This window comes from Physeter macrocephalus, chromosome 20, assembly GCF_002837175.3.
Source record: "Physeter macrocephalus isolate SW-GA chromosome 20, ASM283717v5, whole genome shotgun sequence".
NCBI classification, from domain to species: domain Eukaryota; kingdom Metazoa; phylum Chordata; class Mammalia; order Artiodactyla; family Physeteridae; genus Physeter; species Physeter macrocephalus.
Window position 1 is genome coordinate 87,158,835 of NC_041233.1, and position 20,489 is coordinate 87,179,323.

General features: G+C 38.7%; 1 protein-coding gene across 3 annotated transcripts; it reads right to left on the minus strand.

Moving 5' to 3' along the window:
* Nucleotides 1-469: 469 nt before the first annotated feature.
* On the minus strand, nt 470-19,884 carry POLB (DNA polymerase beta). 3 transcript variants are annotated; one of them, XR_008616188.1, is made up of 15 exons: nt 19,719-19,850; nt 19,337-19,394; nt 16,969-17,035; nt 15,623-15,697; nt 14,676-14,734; nt 13,192-13,241; nt 11,261-11,312; nt 9,627-9,681; nt 9,457-9,529; nt 8,246-8,316; nt 7,565-7,651; nt 2,308-2,372; nt 1,693-1,832; nt 1,439-1,531; nt 631-702 (listed from the first exon to the last, which is right to left on the minus strand). XR_008616188.1 is itself a non-coding variant. In XM_007127117.3 (14 exons), exons 1-14 carry the CDS (start codon nt 19,777-19,779, stop codon nt 608-610), a joined length of 1,008 nt encoding a protein of 335 aa, XP_007127179.1. In that variant the 5' UTR covers nt 19,780-19,884; the 3' UTR covers nt 470-607. The 3 variants fall into 3 exon arrangements, 2 of the variants coding, with proteins under 2 accessions (XP_007127179.1, XP_054937128.1); XM_007127117.3 differs by lacking the exon at nt 1,439-1,531 and having other exon boundaries at nt 470-702; nt 19,719-19,884; XM_055081153.1 differs by having other exon boundaries at nt 581-1,531.
* Nucleotides 19,885-20,489: the final 605 nt, after the last annotated feature.

Consider the following 20,489-nt stretch of genomic DNA (forward strand, 5'->3'; position numbering starts at 1 on the left):
GCAAAAAAAGTAAAATCTCTGTTCGAAGTTTAAGAGACCATATTTTATACATATGAGTACATATTAAAAGTGGTTTTAATTAGGGAAGCTCTTTCTGATGGATTACAATCAACTGCTACAGATTTCATTTAAGAGATAAACCACACACCTCTTCTTAGAATTAGGTTATAAGTATATGTTACAAAATCGCATATGGGCCAAGCATAGAAAAAAGTCTCTAAAAAAGATTGAACCCTCTTCCAAAGGCTTGCCTAACTGACTAATTTACAATCAGTAAATAGGAGGAAAGGTAATGAGGTAATGTGGTTTATAGCATAAGGGCAGAAAATGAGAAAACAAAAACTCCCATTTAAGATTTGTTATCATCTCATCTCTTAGTCCTCTCCACTGACCCTTAGTAAAGTGTGCTCATGAACAGAATATATAAATTAAACATATTTGCTAATAAAATAAGCACAAGATCATCTGATAATAGTACAAGAGGTTTTATTGACTAATGCAAGCTACAGCATGAAGAAACAATTATTTAAAAACACCACAGACCCTTACGTAGCAAAGGTTAAGAAATAAATTAAGACCTATTGGGCTGTGCCGGGGAGGACGGGCCTCATTCACTTCGATCCTTGGGTTCTCGGTATTTCCACTGGATGTAGTCAAAGATGTCCTTCTCACTATCCACGGGCAGCGGCTCTCCAGCAACTCCTGCAAGGAGGGAGAACAGAACCTTCCTCATGAACCAGTTCTGGAGTTCAGAGGTTTCAGGACTGAGAGCTACACAGGACTCCCTTTCAGAGGAAGAAGAAAACAGTCCCCAAGCCACTCAAAAAAACAAAAAGATATTGACCGCCCTCCCCCTCCCCCATGAGCGTGTGTCTGTGCTTTGCCACACATATTACCGGCGCTACACAAAGAACCTCAGGATCCCAACTCTGGCCATCTGAAGTGGCCCTAATCCAAGATTTTTCTGTCTGCTGGATCTCCACCGTATTAGAGACAATACTCTAGTGAGTTCCTTTGCAACTCAAAATACGGTCCCCGGACTAGCAGTACTGGCCCCACCTGGCAGCTTACTGGCAATGCAGAAGCCCACTGAACTAAAACCTGCATTTAACGAGGTTCTCACATGGTTTGTATACACACTGACATGTGAGAAGCACAGCCCTCATCTACCAGGGATGAAAAACACCTGTAGGACAAAAAGACAAAATCTTCATCTTCTTAGGAGAGAATAGTAAACCACATAGTATACTGTGAAATGTTAACAAGATCTATAAAACAGAGATTAAGCAATTCTTACTCTTGAAACTTTAAAAGCTTGGGACCAAAGCTACCAAGTTTGGCCTGGCACTAACAGCAATAATACCTGGGTTCTTTGGAAGTCTCGGAGATACATTTAAGAAAACAAAAACACTTTAGATCAATAAGATTATTTACTGACCATCAGAAGTAGAAAGAATTCAATCCATTCTAACAGAGCTGGAAATAAATGAATCTTGTCACCATGGGCCTTCAACTGAGGGCCTGGGAGCACCTGTGGATTAAAGCCTTTTTTGTTGCCTGAGGGACTAACAATACCAAAGAATCTGCAATTAACAGGCACGGTTACCGGAAGGCTTTTTAGAAAAACCAAAGTTGCTAAACCCAAATAGCCAGATGACTGGGATTATCTCTAACGCGGACAAAAATACTCACCAGTGACTCCCAAGGGACGGATTGTGTATTCATTGATTGTGAAGCCTTTTTCTAGGGCATGAGCTCTCATATTCTTATTGAAAATATCACTCCCAGTGAAATAGAGGACACCACAGTAATACTGATCCTTGGGTATCAACCTACAAATAATAAACAATTCACCAATCTTTTACTACGTATTTCCAATTTAGCAAAAATAGGACTCTTAAAATCATTAAGGCACAAAACAAGTCTGTGTGGTCCAATAACTGAAGAGGACACCATCATTAGGTAGACCATTCAAATGACCTCAACCTTGCAGTTAGTTGAGGTTTCAGTAAACTATGCTCTGCAAGAGGTGTGGACAAATGCAAAGCAGTATCACTTGTTACAACCAACTCTCCCCAGGCAGGATCTGCTTTGAGCTGCAGAAGGCACCATGGTGAACCTAGAGATAATAAAGTAGATTCTGTAGACAGTCATTATTCTTTACATACTGTCAGGCTAAACATTGTCTATCACAGGGACATATGGCACTTTTATGCAAATTCCAAGACATACAGAGGGAGGGGGAAAAGGGGAGAAGGGGAAAAGAAGGGAAAAGTTAATAGGTCAGCAACAAATTTTGAGTAATACCTGATATCAATTCTCCTGTGTGGATATTCCTTTTCATCGTTTTTACTGGGAAGCTGGCAAACACCCTAAAACGTATATTTAAAAATAATGTTTAAAGATTTTTTTAAACTTAAGGCTTAATTCTAATCAAATATTGTTAACTGTCAAGTTATTTTTGCTTTAAATGGAGGCAGTTTTAGAACTGTTGAGCGCTTGTAACTTAATAGGTTTTCTATGCACTATATATTATCCCTGCCTTCCTATTGTGCTTCATGATAACTAAAGAACCACATGAAACAGCAGGCAAGGGTTCCGGTTATGAGGGTCTGGCTTTTTTGTGACTCTAAACAAGAGGCTAATCAAGGAATGTCTGAAAGACAGAGACCAAAACAAGCAGAAAAAAGCAACTTGGAAGAAACAATGATTATTCAGGGAGAAGAAAACAGACACAAAAGCTACCAGTAATATTCTCAGATCACAGATTTTTATCCATGAAATAAGGACAGAATTCTACAGAAAAAGAAAACTCAAGGAAAAGATTTAAATCAAAATTTAAAGTATGATAGAAGTAGAAGAAGTTGAAATTGAGGAAATCTCCCAGAAATTAGAAAAGACAGAGAGAGGAAAATTAAGAAAAATTTAAAAGATAAGAAAATTAGAGGATCGTTTCCTTCCTTCTCTACAGGTGAGTTTTCATTATACTTCTGTGGTTTTTAAACAACAATTATCAAGGTCTGTTTTGTTATCTTTCCCTTTTCCAGGAAAATGGGGAAAGTTTATGGACTGGGCGGCAACGCATAAATATGTAAAAAGAAATACAAACATCACCAAATTTCAAACCTAAAGCTTCAAATGCCACATTCTAAGAAAACTACACAAGTGACAGGTTTCTGGTCCTAAAGAGCAGTCGAGTTGGTACACACGTCACTAAAAGACATACTTTTCACTCAGCAACAGAGAAAAATCAAAATCTAAAATCTAAAATGGGTATTTTCTTTAGCAACTCCTGTTCCTGAGAGATTAATGAAAACCTGTTTATCTTCAAATATGAAACCTACCTTCTTCGGCACTAACAAGTTCCAACTCAACCTTCAAATGGAATTACCGTGAGGCATTACCTTGCAGATCTGGGTGTCTGAACCCACAGGCAATGATCTTTCTGTTTGTCACATCAGTAATAGGATTTCATCTAATGGCTTTGTTTCTTTCCTCAAGGCTACTTTTATTTCCTTCACTTTTTCTGAAGTGCTAATGTTAAAGAATCTCTCTGTATTACTGTAAATTCTTTATTCGATTGAGTGGATTAGTTTTGTTTGGCATTTCAGTTAGGTAGCTTCAGGCTGACTGTCTGAAATAAAGCCTCTTTCATTTCCCCAGTGTAGCCAAGGTATCATCTATTGTCCTGTGAATCTTCGCTGTAGATATTTCACAGAAAATCATCCTCCAAGGTCAAACCTGCACGAAATGCTAAAATTTGAGTGGTACTCACCATATATAAAGTAAAAATGCATCTAAATGCACAGGAAATTGGTTTTTCTTCCAAATGTTATTATATTCACAGGAATAATAGCTCAATTAACTAAAGACCCTGAGTTTACAAGAAGATCTGGAATAACCCTGGCTTTCCTAAGCTTCGATTACTATTAGTTTAAGAGAATTCAGGTTTTGGAGATAACTTAAAAAACACACAGATGGTCATATCTTTAAAACTATTTAGTCAGTGCTTATAGCAACAAGATGTTCTGAAATCAAGTGGATCGATATGGAGTGGAGTTTATTCCACTTCATAAGCTGAATTCATTTTGCAGCCAATTTTCTTTCAGAAACCTAGAGATCTTAACTCCTTTGGTGATCTCTGCGCATGTTCATGTGCTCAGGGTCACTGCCCTGACTCCTGCCTGCCTCTCTCCCCGCAGAGACCTGCCTGCCTAACTTCCTTACTTCAAGTCTTTCCCCAGGTCTCATCTTATCAATAAGGCCGTACTCTTTAATACCGTCTCCTGCACTCCCTTTCTTTTTAAAAAACAATACTTATTATCTTAACCTAACGTTTTACCTACTTAATATGTTCATTGTTAAGTAGCAGTGCCTTCCCATACCCTCAAATAAAAGTTCTACTTAAATTCACTGATCTATCCCATGCTCCTAGAGCAGAGCCTGGAATGTAGTAGATGCTAAGTATGTGTTTGGTGAATTGACTGAATACACCTTCTCATTCCTACTGACACTCAATCTCCCCACTTGTTCTTTCATAGCACCCATCTTCTCTCTTTCTATCCCTTTTTCTGTTCCCCAATTTAATTCTTTCCAGGTTCCTACCTTCTTCCAACTGATCTATTTCCAAATAGAAATATATTATTTTTTACATTATTATTATGTATTATACTAGTATAACACTGCACAACTCTTTGAAGATTCAGTATCTTCAAAAGATATTTGTACAAACCCTTCAACGTTTCCACATATATTACTTAATCTGATCTGCATAACAGTCCTTTGACAGAGGGCAAGGATATCATTTTGTAAATAAGAAAATTAAGGCCTTAGAGAAGTAAAGCAACTTGTCAATGTCACACAACAAATTGGTAATGGAGCCAAAAGATCTTAAAGCCTCCGTATCCAAATCTACTTTCCTACAACGCAATGTACCAACACCCACCGTCTTTGCAACAAGATACAAATCACTTCTTATTGCCTCCAAAATAAAATGATTTGAAAGCTGACGTGGAGTGCTTCTCATCCTAACAAATACTAATTATAAATGTCAAAACAGCAGGCTCAAACATGGCATTTTCTAAGCTTCAGTAAATACATGAACTACATGTACAGTATACAAACTTTATATACAGACCATCCACTAAGATGGATTCCTATGTCACCACATAAAGGCCTTAGTCTCTTATTGTGGTCTAAGTCTTCTACACTTTAAAAACAAACAAAAAGCCTGCTTTCTTATTTTTTAACCAGTTTTCTTCTGGAAATAGGTTTGGAGGATTCCCTTTCTGGCAATACCTGTACGTGTGCTGCCAGGCATGACCGAGAGAACGGAAGGCAAGATAGAGCCAAGATTTCCACAACTCCAGCCCGTATCCTAGGATGGGTGAGTGGTCCTAGTCTTTCACATACCCCATGTACTGTGAGGTCTGAACCGGCCGACTCTGCAGCGTCACTGGGATTTGGCTGCCTCTGACCTTCCTAGACAAAGGACTTCTCTGCTTTGAGCAGCTACTAGGATAACCCAATTCCACTATGTCAGCAACTCTTTACGTTCATATACTCAGCTACCCACCTTCCTTTGCAGGTTACACCCAGCCCACCAGCTTGTAATTTTTCCTTGTATTCTTGCTAGCTGGATTACTACAGCCTCTGTAGGTCTTTCCTCTGGATCTCTTTGGGCACAGAAGAATACTGTTCAGACTGTAAAAAAATGCTTCTGCTTTTTTATTGTGTAAACACCTTCCTGGTGGCTAACTCTGAAAACAGCTGCTGCATTTCCCCAGGAGAGAGTCCAGTGCTTTCACAGAGATGACTATTGAAGGAAGAGAGTCAGGCCAGAAGGGGTCCCCAGTGGCATACCAGGACACTTTCCTACTATTTAAAAAAAAACAACCCAACTTGTCTAGCACATGATTTTTAGAATTTTATCTGATTGAATGTTCTTTAAATGTAAGATTTATGCACCTTCATTTTGAGTGATTTAAAGTCAATCTAAATTTAAAAGGATGGTCATATGGCATATATAAATCCTATTTTTATTCATATCTCATGTGTGCATATATTTTGGGGCATAGAGTAAGCGCTCAAAACCTGACAGACTAGGGAGAACAGATCATAAATGTAATTCCCAAAAACTGACTAGAATTTTTATTTTTACCTTTCCCAAAGTTCTTTTGAAAATATTGATAAAGTGTGACAACTTAGGCAATATACTTTCATAGCCCATTAAAATCACCATGCTGAATCAAATGACGTGTCTTTTTGCATATATGATTAAATACACGTAACATAAAATATACCACTTTAACCCTTTTTAAGTGTGCAGTTCAGTGGCAGTAAGTACTTTCACATTGTTGTGCAACCATCACCACCATCCATCTTCAGAACTTTTTCATCTTCCCCAACTGACATTCTGTCCCCATAAACACTCACTCCCCATCTCCCTGCTGCCCCGCCCATGCCCTGGCAACCACCGTTCCATTTTCTGAATGACATGGTAATTCAATTATCTATCTCAACCATCTTCTTCTACTTTTGGCTAAGCCTGTCAAATCTACACAGTGAGACTCTTGCTAATTTTAGCATGTCCATGCTCCAAAAGCATAGTCTCTTTCCTCTCAGTCACATGACTTAGAAAAAGGGGGGCATGGAGAAAAGAGCACCCAAATACTGTATTTAAGTGAGCAGCAGATAAATGTAAGCCTTTATTACATTAGCCCTAGATTTCTGTTTGCCTTCGGTTTTTATACAGGACCATTTATTAATGTTTTTAATCCATTTGCTATTTGTCTTGAATCCTCAAGTCTTAATCCCCTAGGAAGAACATAGGACTTTGACGGTCCATCACAATGGGTTTCACTGGGACGACTCCACAGGTGCCCCCTCTACGAGCCCCCTACTTATCATTTCACACAGCATGGTTCTTCCCCTGGACGTTCTATCACATACCCTGATGCCTTCTTTCTTTGGTCTTGTAATAGATTAATACTCTTCAGACAATTCTAATCTCACTTATTAATATATTCTGAGTCAAGGAGTATTTGCTATTTTAGGGAAAAAATATAATGTATTAAAGTCATTATGGATATTTTAAAAATAGCAGATTATGCATAATTACCTATTCCAATGGCACAGATTATTTGCAAGTGGGGAATTTAGAACAAAACTCTTTACTGGGACGTCCCTAGTGGCACAGTGGTTAAGACTCCACGCTCCCAATGCAGGGTTCAATCCCTGGTCCGGGAACTAGATCCCACATGCATGCTGCAACAAAGAGTTTGCATGCCACAACTAAGGAGCCCTTGAGCTGCAACTAAGGAGCCCACCTGCAGCAACTAAGACCTGACGCAACCAAATAAATTAAAAAAAAAAAAAAAAAAACAAACAACAAAAAAAACCTCTTTACTAAAATATTCTCAGATTAGAGAATATATCTCCTCGAAGGTCTAGGATGTCCTATTTACCGACCGTGACACTAAGCTACAGTGAGGTCACACTCAGAATGGTTACTGGACAGTCTCCACGGTTTTTTTTAAATGTGTTAACTCAAGCGAGTACTTACCATGAACTTTGTTTCCCCTTTTGACAGAGTGTCTGTAATAAAATGGACCTTCTGTAACTGCTCCACAACACGATGTAACAACTTTGGCTATAGAGTCATAATTAGGGAATAAGAAAAAAAGCAATTACTCTGTTACAGCAAGAGAGCATTTTTAAAATGAGTTTTCTGATGCCCTATGCAGAAATGCCTAGTTTTCCTATGTTCTGCGTACTTTTTCTTCTAATAGAAAATTCATCTTATCAAAGGAAACCACCACTTTTCACCAATATCATGATACCCCTAAATAGACATCATTTGTCCTTATCTGTTTCATTAAACAAAAAGTTACCTGCTTCATCTTTAAAAGGTATATATTCCAAAATCAAAAGCATTTTGCCTTCACGGGTCTTCTAAAAGAGCTTAAGTTTCTTGATAGACAATAAATAATTCTGGAAGTATTTTACTAAATTTCATCTCTTTCAAATGTTAGACTGTCCTGCCAATTCTTTGTGGACAAACAATGCGTATCCCTTCCAACAACTTACTTTGCCTCTCAAAGAATTCAGTCAGTACAAAACACTTCAACTGACTTTCAGAAAGATTAAGACAAAAACTCATTCTGAAAATATCCAACTATCATTCAGAAAATGATATTCACTGCTGTGTAAGACCGATCACATTTGCTTATAAATTCTGAGGTACCTGTTTGGTTGACTCAGAGGTAAAGCTTGGATGGGTCAGAAGAACATCCATGTCGCCACTGGACTCTGCACCTATGACAGCAAAAAGTATGTATGGAATTCTCCTTGTAAATTTATCAATTAGGCAAACACAGAACCAAGGTGATGACACACATAGAAGAGTCTTACTTCTTACAGCCTAACTTTCTATTTCACTGTGCTTCATATTCAGAATTAGTTAAAAGAGTTCAATTTTCTGTCCAACTATTCAGGTATATTGATGTAAACAGCAGAATCTGGGATAACAACAGTAATTGATGTTAGATATATGTTGCATACAATTGGTTAAATATTATTAAAAATGTACCTAAGTAACTACTCAATGAATAAAAATAACATACATTTAAATATACCTTTAAATATATCTATGGACACTAAATATTTAGAAATCTCAAATTAAACAATATGCTCTAACTCTGCAAAGGTTAATCAGAAAATTCATTTCAATTCTTCTGAATGAATTCACTTAATGAGTATTGGTAACAATTACTATTATGGCATCATAGATAAGAATGCTAGATTCTTATAGCAGCTACCCAGAGAATTTCTGATAGCCTATTACCACTTCCTAAGCAAAACTCCAGAGGTGGCCAGAGATTCAGTCAGACATCTATTTCAAGGTTTTAAATAAAGTTCTATTTCAATTTTTTAAGATAATATTTTAAAATTTAGGTTACCCTTCCAAAATTTGAGCCAGTAAGAGACCAGGATTGTGTGGTTCTCACTTTGTTCACATTCACATAGTAAATCAAGATCTTCTGAAGAACCTGGCTGTTTTGAGAATTGGTTCTGAGCTGATGTCTCTGAGACATTAAACTTAGATCCATTACAGAAAACTTAGAAAATTAAATAAAGTAAAACAACAAACACAAAAACTACACATGGCTTCACTAGCATCTAGCCAGATAACCACTATTAGCATTAAATATACCTAAAATTATTTTATAATAATTTTATTAGAACTAGTCATCAAACAAACCCATCCTATAATAAAATCAGGATGAATTTCCTCTAATTTATATTCCTATTTATAAACAAATTTAGCTAATACTACTAGATCTTAGTAAATCTATAAAGTAACATAAATTACGCCTTTTTAATCCATGCTTTTCATACACATTAGGCAATTTTAACATCAAGGCAAGAATAACCTAAGCTTAGGAAGTATGTTACCTCTTCTGAAACTGCCACACACTGTAGCAATGTATTCAGAATCCACCTTTTCAACTTCACTTAGTACAATATCCTAATAGAAGAAAAATTAAGTCAGTATTCTAAAAATGGCTTTTCACCAACTGACATTCTCAATTCTAATCAAAGAATACAATTCAGCACACTCTTACTTGCATTTGTAACATCTCTTCACGAGGAATTCTTTTCTCAAAGTCCTCAAAATATCTATAAAGACAGAATAAGTAGACAAAAGATTTTTTGTGAAATTTGAATCTTAGAAATTAAACTGCCTACCTTATCAAGTGTCCTTATACAAGCAGATCTTTCAAAAATCAAGACTAAAATTCATTACGACAGGAGTAAAGTTGGGGGGGTGGGGAGAGGTTTATTCCTTAACTTGGATCAAAATCCTTAAGTGTCATGCTTTGTGATATTCCAGATATTCCATCCAAACTTATTTTAAATAAACTTCGCATTCACATACCAACAGTAAATAAATATATTTAAGTTAATACGGTTCCAAGTTAGATTGCTCCCTACTGGCAAATCCAGGGATTACAGTTTATTGCTCTTAAATCCTGAAAGATACTTGTATTTTAAAATATTATCCTACAATATGGATGAACCGAGACAACATTATGCTCCGTGAAAGAAGTCAGTCACAAAAGACCATATATTATGACTTCATTTACATGAAATATCCAGAAAAGACAAATCTATAGAGACAGAAAGTAGAATAGCGGTTGCCAGGGGCTGGGGGAGGGAAGGGCAGTTGGGAAGAAATGAGGAGTGATGGCTAACGGGTTTGGGCTTTTTTGGGGATAACAAAAATGTTCTAAAATTGACTACAGTCGTGGTTGCACAACTCTGTGAATATAAAAAACCACTGAATTGCACACTTTTAAGTGGGTGAATTACATGGTATATGAAATATTTCAATAAGGCTATTAAAAATACTATCTTAGCATTAAATAACATCTAAGAATGATAAAGTGCCTGTTCAAAAACAATTCTCACAACAAGCAAGTTCTTCAGAAGATCTCCATTTACTAGGTAAATGCAAGGACAGTGAGAACTACACCATCCTGATCTTTTACTGGTTCAGAGTTTTGGAAAGGCAGTGTAAGTTTTAAAATGTTGTGGTAAGGCGTCAACAGGGAAGTTCAGAAGGTTAATAGGACTGAATGGCCAACAAGACAACCTAAGACCAGAGGACATACGTGCTTATGCATGCACACTACGTGCTGTAAATCATCAGTCAGAAGCGGGGGGGTCTGTATCCTGCACTTGACAAAGTAGTTACCCATGCTGACAGACGACACGTCTACTAGTTATTCCTATTCTGGTATTTAGGTGTCTGGGTTTTCTTCCTTTTCCTTTTTAAAAAAATTTAGTGTTTCATGGTCATGTCCCGTCTTCTCAGGTAGACTCTAAACTTCTTAAGAGCTACACTGAACCTGTTTATATCCTAACCTCAGAGGCAGTGCTTTCTACAGTGTAAGCATGAGATAAACACCCTGACTGACTGAGGCCCTCAGTTCTATGTATCTTAAGGGGAAGTTCCCAGCTAAAGTCAAGGGAATGTGGGATACACTCAAAACAAGCAAACAAACTAGAAGGCAGTAAAAAAAACACGTGTGAATACAGGCTTATTCTCTACAGGAGTCTGCAACAAATCTTAGCATTTCTGAATCGTCAAATGGCTGTGTTTCGCTAAGTCTGAAGACCTATGGTGTATGGAAGAATGGCTATAAAAAATTTTACTTTTACATTTCAAGTGTCAAAAGAAAATCTGCTATCTTACTTTAGCCCGATTCGCTGATGATGGTTCAATTTATCTTCATTTTTTCTGAGATCTGTACAGAAGATAAATAAAGTTGAGATGCTGATTTAAATATTTTTGAAAAAAAATGCTAGTTTCAGTGATCCTTTTTTTCAAAGAACTACCTGGAAAACACACTGAAATGACTTTGAAAAGAAAATGAAAAAAACCTTCAGATACTAAGAACTAGATAAAAGTGATTCTTCAAGTCAACAGTAGAACCCAACAGTGACTGCATAATCATTTTTATTTACTGAATCAAAATTTCAATTATAGTTACACAGAACAGTAGATAAAACATACCAGGATCATACCAAACTTCACTGAGTATAGCAAAAAGCAGCCTTCTAAGAACCTATATTGCTTAGTTTACGGTTAATAGCAGCAGAAGTTCATTCATACTGTTCATTTGTTCATTCACTCCTTCACTGGATTAATATTTACTGAGTACCGATTTGTGCAGGCACTATGCTAAAAATCCCATTGAAAGGACAGGTAGTATTATCATTTTTTTAATCAAGAAAACTGTAATATCTTAAATTGAAAGTGACCGAGTTCCATCTGGGTGGTCCTTTAGTGGGTACAGGCACAGGAGTGAGCCTTGTTAAAGAAACGGCAAGATTATGCTTCAAAAGCAATTCCTATGGTCACCCTTATATTCACAAACATAAATTCTCTCTGGAGACATAAAATGGAGAAAAATAAGCACCTTTATTATTAAAAATAAGCACGTAATATTTCTCATAATTGGGTGCACACAGAAAACATTAAGGTATATGACCGAAAATGCCACAGAAATATTGAGTTTGTTATATACGGAGAGCAGGATATCTACAGCTATTACATTACATATCTGTGAATGGTGAAATAATGTAAAACCACCACAGTAGATCCTTGACACTCCCAAGGGATGCAACGGAATACCTTTGAGAAACAAACTCTTGACCTCTTTAACCAATATTTCACTCAGGTAAATATATATATGCCACAAGCAGAAAAGCACAAACCCTCTCTGAGATGCATATATACAACAATTCATTCTCTAGCTATGTGATTCACACAAATTCTTAAGTTAATAATATTACTAATTAATCATGCCTTTTAAGAGTCAGTTACTATTTTTAAGTAATTACTGGGTACCAAGCACTCTGCTAAGTCTTTTACATACATTATTGCATTAAATCACATGAGAGAGATATCATGATACCATTTTGTAGCTGAGAGACTGAAGTATCACAGTCATCTATTTTAATAAAGGGGTGGAGACTGGATTCAAACCCAGGTCAGTCTCCAAAATCTGTCCACCTGACCATCTGGGTTGCTTATAAATAGTTGAGCCCACAAATATTAATCCCTAAGTGCCACAGATGTGCTGTAATGAATCCATATAGTATACACCCTTGAAAGCATGAAGAGATAAATTATATGTAAAAGATTGCTATATTAGGTTTAAGGAAAATGTTTTATAATTACTTGACTTTTATTTTTATCACTTCTTTGAAAGCAAAAATCCCTTCAATAAGCATTGCAAGCCTCTTAACAGAATTTTTCTCAATATACATAACTTGGCTTTTAGGCTGAATGTAGAGGACTTTACGGTCTAGAATTTTATTAAAGAAACAAAAGCAATTTAAAAATCGCCTAAAAATCTACAAATGAATCATTGCCTTTAAACCAAGAAGCCACTTCTTGTTCTTCTTGATTTTTTTTTTTTCTAAATTATAGACCAAAACGTGTTTAAAATGGGAATATAAACTATACTTTATATCTGTTCTCTACTGTAGAGTTAAAAAGAAAATCTTACCATTCATTTCTACTAATTGAGAAAGGGTTTTTCAAATTCCAGTTTGTTAGAGCATGGCCCTTCAGGACTTTATCTGACCTGAAATTAGTGACCTACTGTACAGACTCACCTTCTAATGTCTTAATTCCTTCATCTACAAACTTCCTTGCAGCAGATGGACTACAAAGAAAGAAAAGCATTATCTCAGTATCAAGTGAAAACTCAGGATCCTTGTAACAAATAACCAGTTATGTCTCCTCTTGTCAAACATAAAAGCTACTGTTGAGCTAAAAAAAACACCTGCTAAACTACTGTGTGGTTACTTTGGTAATGTTCAAATTATTGAAGCCTTAATCTAGGAAGACGGTCATAAATTTAGATATGAAAAAGACATCCAAGCAGCTAGGTGGCATAATGCCCATGTACATTATTCATACACCAGACATACAGGCACTTGAAAACCATTCATTCAAATGAGATTTAATGAGGGCCTATTATGTGTCAGATACTCTTCTAGGTGCTGAAAATACAGCAGGAATAAGACAAATAAGGGCCCTGGTCTTATCTGTTTACATTCCAGTGGTTAGAGAGAGAAAATAAACAGATATATAAACAAAGAAAAATATCTGGTAGATGAATTAAAATAGGGTAATATGACAGAGTGGCTGGGTCTTCTTTAGATTGGGTGGTGAGGGAAGGCCTCTCAGATGATATTTAAACTGAGATTTTAATGACAAAGAGCCTTGGTACAGAAACTGTGTAGTACAGAAACTGATATCCATATCAGGAAGGCAATGTGGCATAGAAATAATAGATCTGAACTGGGAGCCGGGAGACCTGGCTTCTGATTCTGGCCCTGCCGCAGCTATCTCACTTTCTGCATTCAGTTTTCTTGCCTGGAAAATGAGAATAATGTAACAGATGCTCTCTAAAACAAATATTAACATTTTACAATTGTCTTGGGTCCCCACGGAGTCATGCTCCTTTTCAGTACACTAGGTTTAGGAATTTAATATATTGTAAAATAACATTCATCCAACGGCTGCCATTAAGGAACAATCATCATATACCTAAAAGAATGGCCTCACTCCATCAAGAGGAGAGTTAAGTAAAGCCCTGCAGCCCTAATGTTTCAGTGTTACCTTTACTCTCTCCAGTGTCAAAGAAGCCTCTGCTAGCTCAAATTTAAGACAGAGATGCCTTCATTAGGAAATACCTGAGCGCTTGTTCCAAGCTCATACGCCAGGTACTACAGAAAAAGCTTAAATGTTTAAGATAAATACCAGGCTCAGAGAGGCAAAAGAGCCACAATTTGGAGGGAGTGATAATAAGTCCACAGAGCAAGTGCTAATGGAGCTTAGAGGAAGGAGAGATGATTTCTGGCTGGGGACTCAAACTGGATTCATGTGCCTTGCATATGGGGCTTTTAAAGTCGCGGCAGCCTCTGAAGAACCAGCCCGAGACATGTAAAATATGGGTGAGTGAACTGCATGGGCAAAGGCGCAGAGGTGGAAAGGTACAGGCTTTGAAGAGAAACAGCATGTACTTTAGTTTGGCTGACATAAAAAAATTAAACAACCCTACTACTGTGTCTGCTTAAAAAATGATTCTTACCCAATGCCACTAACTCGAGTCAGGAAATTGATGGATGAACTCGTATCATCCTGCCGAATCTTTAAGGAAAAAAAATAAAGTCTAACAATGATTTAGGAATGCTTTGAGGACTCAAATGATCTTACTAGAAATACACTAGGCAGCTAAGAGACTTGAAGAGCCATTTACACTGCCCGGATAACCCATGCAGAAGGATTCATGTAAAACCCCAGTGGTTACAGGTGAGTAAGAAAGCAGATGAAGATGGCTCTTCTCTAATTTATCCAATACTTTTAAAAGGCTTATTCATAAAAAGACCAGAAGTGATATAATGACTATCATCAGGGTGAAATAAAACCATAAAAATGCTTGCGAGAGTTTAAGCATAGAAATTCTAAAAGATAACAATCATTTAGTCAAAGTTTATAATCTCCCTTCTAAATGGTACTGAAAATAAAGAAGTAATTCTATCACAGATGCTAATAGTCTCTTAAATGCAACATAACGGGCTTCCCTGGTGGCGCAGCGGTTGCGCGTCCGCCTGCCGATGCAGGGGAACCGGGTTCGCGCCCCGGTCTGGGAGGATCCCACATGCCGCGGAGCGGCTGGGCCCGTGAGCCATGGCCGCTGAGCCTGCGCGTCCGGAGCCTGTGCTCCGCAACGGGAGAGGCCACAGCAGAGGGAGGCCCGCATAACACAAAAAAAAAAAAAAAAAAAAAAATGCAACATAAAATAAGTGAACAGTTTATAAGAACAATATTCAAAATTTAAAATATAGGACACTTACAAAGCCATAAACTGCTCCTTCCTTTTCTCACTGACTCTAATAGAGGGTGGATGACATCACCCACCCTGCAATGGTGCTACATGATAGCTGCCATAAAGGCAGACACCATAAGCAAACAAATAAGTTAGCATTTTACCATAAAGGCAGACACCATAAGCAAACAAATAAGTTAGCATTTTACCTTTTCCAGTTTACGCAATTTTCCAGTAGCTAAAAACTCATCAATCTTTTCAGCAATTTTTGTTCCTACTCCAGGCTACATAGAAAATAAAAAATATAAAAGTCACATAAATATTATGCTTACCAAATCACTAAAAGATAAAGGAAAAAATGAGAAATGAAAAAACAATGATCATCACATGACCGGATTTCAAACAAAGGACACAGAAAATTGAGCACCAGTAAAAATATATTCTCCCAAAGACAAAATGTTCAAATGATTGGCAAAAGAGGAGCCCTAATAAGACAATTCTAAATGACCTTGCTTTTTCAAACTTAACTTTTGTTGCAGAAAAATTAGAAAATATAAAGTTGCATAAAGAAAATATTAGAATCACTTGTGAATTTCATCACCCTGAAAATTAAAATAACCTGTAACCTTGCCACTTAACATCTGCTATATACTGACTTCTTTTTTGCTCACATATATATGCAAAGTTACGTGCGTGTATATGTGTGTGTGTGTGTATATACATACGCCTACTTTTTTCTTACAAAAATAGAATCATACTGCTTTGTAAAGTGCTTTAACTTAAAAATGCATCATGAACAAATTTCTATATCGATAAATAAACTGCAACATCTTTAATGACCGCATAGTTTATTATTGTATGAATGTATCATAATTTACTTTAAAAATACCCTACAGGAGAACATTTAGATGTTTTCCAATTTTTGAAATTATAACAATGCTGTCGTGGACTTCCTCTAGAACAGAAGTTCTCAAGCTTTTACATACACCTGCATCACAATGAGGGATGCGTTAGAACAGAATGCCAAGTCCCACCCTAGAGTGACACTATGAGCACACAGGGCTTCATGGAGATTACAGAGAACAGGGCTAAATGCCATAATATGTATGCAAAGGGGCTTAACCATGTGCTTATTAGTAGGTGAGATCTCCTTGGGGACACTAACTCACATCAGTTCCTCCACCTGGAGATCAGAAGGGACAGCTAGCGAGCAGACATGCTAGTACCACTCTGTTACCACACTCTCCTCGCGGACCAACACTCAAGCTGAAATTCAGTGTGAGAATGAGCACACATATATATATATGTATGGCAAAGTAGAGAAAGAAAACTGTAATTACGTATGTTAAAAAAATTCTTAAATCCACCCCCTCCCCCAATAAAAACACTCCAAGCTTGAAAAAGTATGCTTGAAATAGCATTAATATTATTCCAAGAAGGCAGTGAAATCTGCCCGTGTGGGTCAAGGCAGCTTCGGAGGCAAATTTCATTTTGTGGGAGCCCATCAGATGGGCACACGTGTGAGCTCTTTGACCAACTTGCTCCCTAAACTTACCAGTTTCTTAGCTTCTGCTCCACTCTTTATTTTGTGTGGGTACTTTGCTATCACAGATGCTGCTTTTCTACAAGTAAAAAGAACCAAAAAAAGGAAAGCCAATTAGAAAGCCAGCAAAGTATTAGTTTTTCTTAAACTGGAGTATACATACAAACAAATACGCAGCGTAAACTTTCACCAAGATAACTTATTTTCCACATCCGTGTAAAAATTTAAAACTCAATGAGCTGACAGACCACCTGCATCTCTAACTTGTAAAAGTATCCTGAAAACCCTCGCATTTGAGAATAACACAGTTTTAACCGTATATGTAAAACTGGGGAGATTCAGGAAACCAGTAGCCTTTCCTTTCTGGGATTAATTGGAAAATATCATTGAGCCTTTTTTTTAATAGCTAGTTTTTAGAAATTGTTCATAACTCTCTTTTCATAAAAAATGTGCCACCTAGAAGTATTCAAACTACAACATACCAAACTGGCTTATGGGTGGTTACTTTTAAATTCATGGCTTAAAACTGTATTCCCCTATGTCCTTGTACCAGTTCTTTTTTTTTCATTGCTCTCATTTCGGTTCCACATAAAGCAGTGACCTGTATCCTTGCCCTCTCCACACATACCTAGCTCAGTAGTCTGGTGACAGATTGGGTCCACCCTGGGAGCTCACTGATGGTATCCTGTCTATAATTTCAATGCTAAATGTAGTTTTTGGATAGTCTTTGAAGCCTGAGTTTTTCACTCTGTTCTAGCACATATAACCTTCAGATTTGGATTTCGACTTCTGTATTAGCATGTTACTGATGATGAGTCTGGAAAGGTAGGTTGAGGGCAATTTGTGGAGGAAATTGTTTCAGCAAAGACAAGCAGTTCCACATAATTGGCACTATGGCACAAAGCCTGAAAGGGAAGAAGAATTAAATCAGGAAAGGCCTTTTGTATGCAGATGCTTTGGGGTTTTATCAAGGTAAAGAGGAAATATTTAATTCAAGAGAATACTTTGGTCACATCAAGAGAAATGTATATGGGGACTGGGGGGTGGGGAGGAGCCTGCAGGGGTAGTAGGGCATCACCTGCTTTTCCAGACTTACTGCCCACTCAGACTGTACCCCTTATGCAAACGGAATTACTGACTTCCTAGAAAATGCAATACCCCTTCATGTCTCAGTGCCTTGGCTCATTTTGTTTCCTTTCTCTAGATTGTTCCTCCTCTCCCTTATCTCCTGATGGGCTCCTTGAAGATTAAACACCTCCTCTCTGAAGCCTCCTGAGACTCAAGTAGAATACGGGGTTAAATCTCTCTCTGATTTTGAGATCATCAAATGTGTGGACAACAGTACAAATATTTTACAGAGGAATTCACAGGAGGTAAAGAAAGGGAGTGTAATCAGTTTGTAGTTATGGTGAGTGAGAAGGAAAGATGGGAGTTGAGTTTAGTTTTGAAAGGGTAGAGACAAAGGTAACATAGGCCTGAAAATCTGGAGAAAAGCCCAGTGAATACAGATCTGGAGTCACTGACTGGTATTCAAAGCCAAGAATGGTAAGATTGCCAAGGAAAGTATAAAAGTGAGAAAAGAGGGCTAAGGGCAGACCTCTGGGAACTACCAACATTAAAAGGTAAGATAAAAGAGGAGAAAGAACAGAAGATTGTGCCATCACGGAAGTCAAGATGAATGCCACTGAGAGTCCAATAAGATGAGATATGGGTAAGAACCTTTTCAGAGGACTGGCAGGATGGAAATTACACTGCAGTGAGATAAAGAATGACTGGGGATGAGGAAATCCAGGCAAGGAATACAGATTATTCAAGGTTAACTGTAAAGTGGAGGAAAGAGAAAGGTGCTAGAGAGCAGAGGGAGGTGAAGAAGATTGCTTTGTTTTTGCTCTTAAGAGCTGAGGGACTTGGACATGTTTACAGATTAAAGGGGCGGAAGCAGGCGGATATGGCATTAACGGCTAGGATAACGGCCCTGGTGAAATGGACAAGGATGAGATTCAAAACGTGACAGATCAGCCACACACCAACGAGATGGAAAGATTCCCCTGAACCACATCTATTTCACAGCACAAACCTCACCCACTATCTTTCATTATGACTTAAAATCAAACTGCATTTTCAGTAATTCACGTTCGATGATGGGAAAAATATGTATTAGCCTATTTTCAATCAGAATTGGCAACTAATTAAAACTGATCCTACAGAACTCTGCCCAAATTCTCCCAGAAATATCGTAGTAAAGTGCCACCAGAGTCAATACCCTCAGTTGTTGCTTTTCTTCTCCTACAGACGGTCCTAATATCCACTGGACGCTCAGCCCTGTTAACTGCCACACATCCGAGAACGCATGCTAACAGAGAATGCCGCCCCGTCCCACCTGTAGGCATTGTACTTGTGGATGGCCTGGTTCACGTTCTTCTCAAAGTTTGCGAGTTCTGAAAAGGCAACAAGAGGCTCGGGTGAACAAGAACCACGAGTAAACAAACGAGAACTGAGTTTCCTGGAAGGGGGCGTAACGACCTCTTAAGGGACAGGGACCCCCGCTTGTACACCGGCCAGTCCAAGGGCAGCCAAAGCGTGACTCAAGGGTCCCCAGCAGGACTGACAATCTGCCACCGGCGCCGGAGGAAGATCCGCACGGAAGACTCCGGGCTGCTAGGGGCCGACCCCATCCTTGGGCTGTCGGGACGTGAGAGAAGGAAGGGAAAGCAGCGGGGAGGGAGGAGAAGAGAAAGGCAGCGGCGCCGGGCCGGGCTAACCTGTGAGCATGTCGGTGATGCCCCCGTTGAGCGTCTCCTGCGGCGCCTTCCGTTTGCTCATGGTGGCCTGCACCCGACGACCGCAGAGAGCTCACAGCCAGGGATGGTCCCCTCGCCCAGCTTTCGGGAGGGTCGGGGCGGGGCGGGGCCGGGACCCCAGGGCCAGGGGGCGGGGCTGGGGCGGGGCTGGGGCGGGGCTGGGGCGGGGCTGGGGCGGGGCTGGGGCGGGGCTGGGGCGGGGCCTCAACAGCGAGAGAGGAAAAGGAGCCTGGAGCGCGCAGGACCGGGAGGAGGACGTTGGACCCGAGCTTAGATTTGGCGGACGGGAAATGGGAGCCTCAGGATTACAACCCAGTGGGGTTCCTATGGGAAGACCTGGACTCCTAACCTAAGGCGTTGTACCTGTCTTCCCAGGCATAACGTTTTCTGCAGTCCTCTCCCTAGAAGGGAAGTCTGCTTTTGCCTCTGAAGTCAAAACTTCAGATGGTGGGGTACGTAAGATGATGGGGTGCGAGTAGAGTACATAGACCGCAATGCAGTCCACGCTGCAGAGGAGTCCTGTAAGGCTGCGGCAGGAGCTTGGAATGAAATCTGCCGATCACAAGAATGCCTCCCATACTAAACTTTTTAGCAGATATGCCAACCAGTGTCAAAAGATATTTTATGTTTTATTCCCCTCCTTTTGCGGCAGGGGCCAAAGTGAAAAAACCACTAAGAAGCCCTTAACCTAGATAATGAGCAATGCAACTGTCATTACAACATGATGACCTA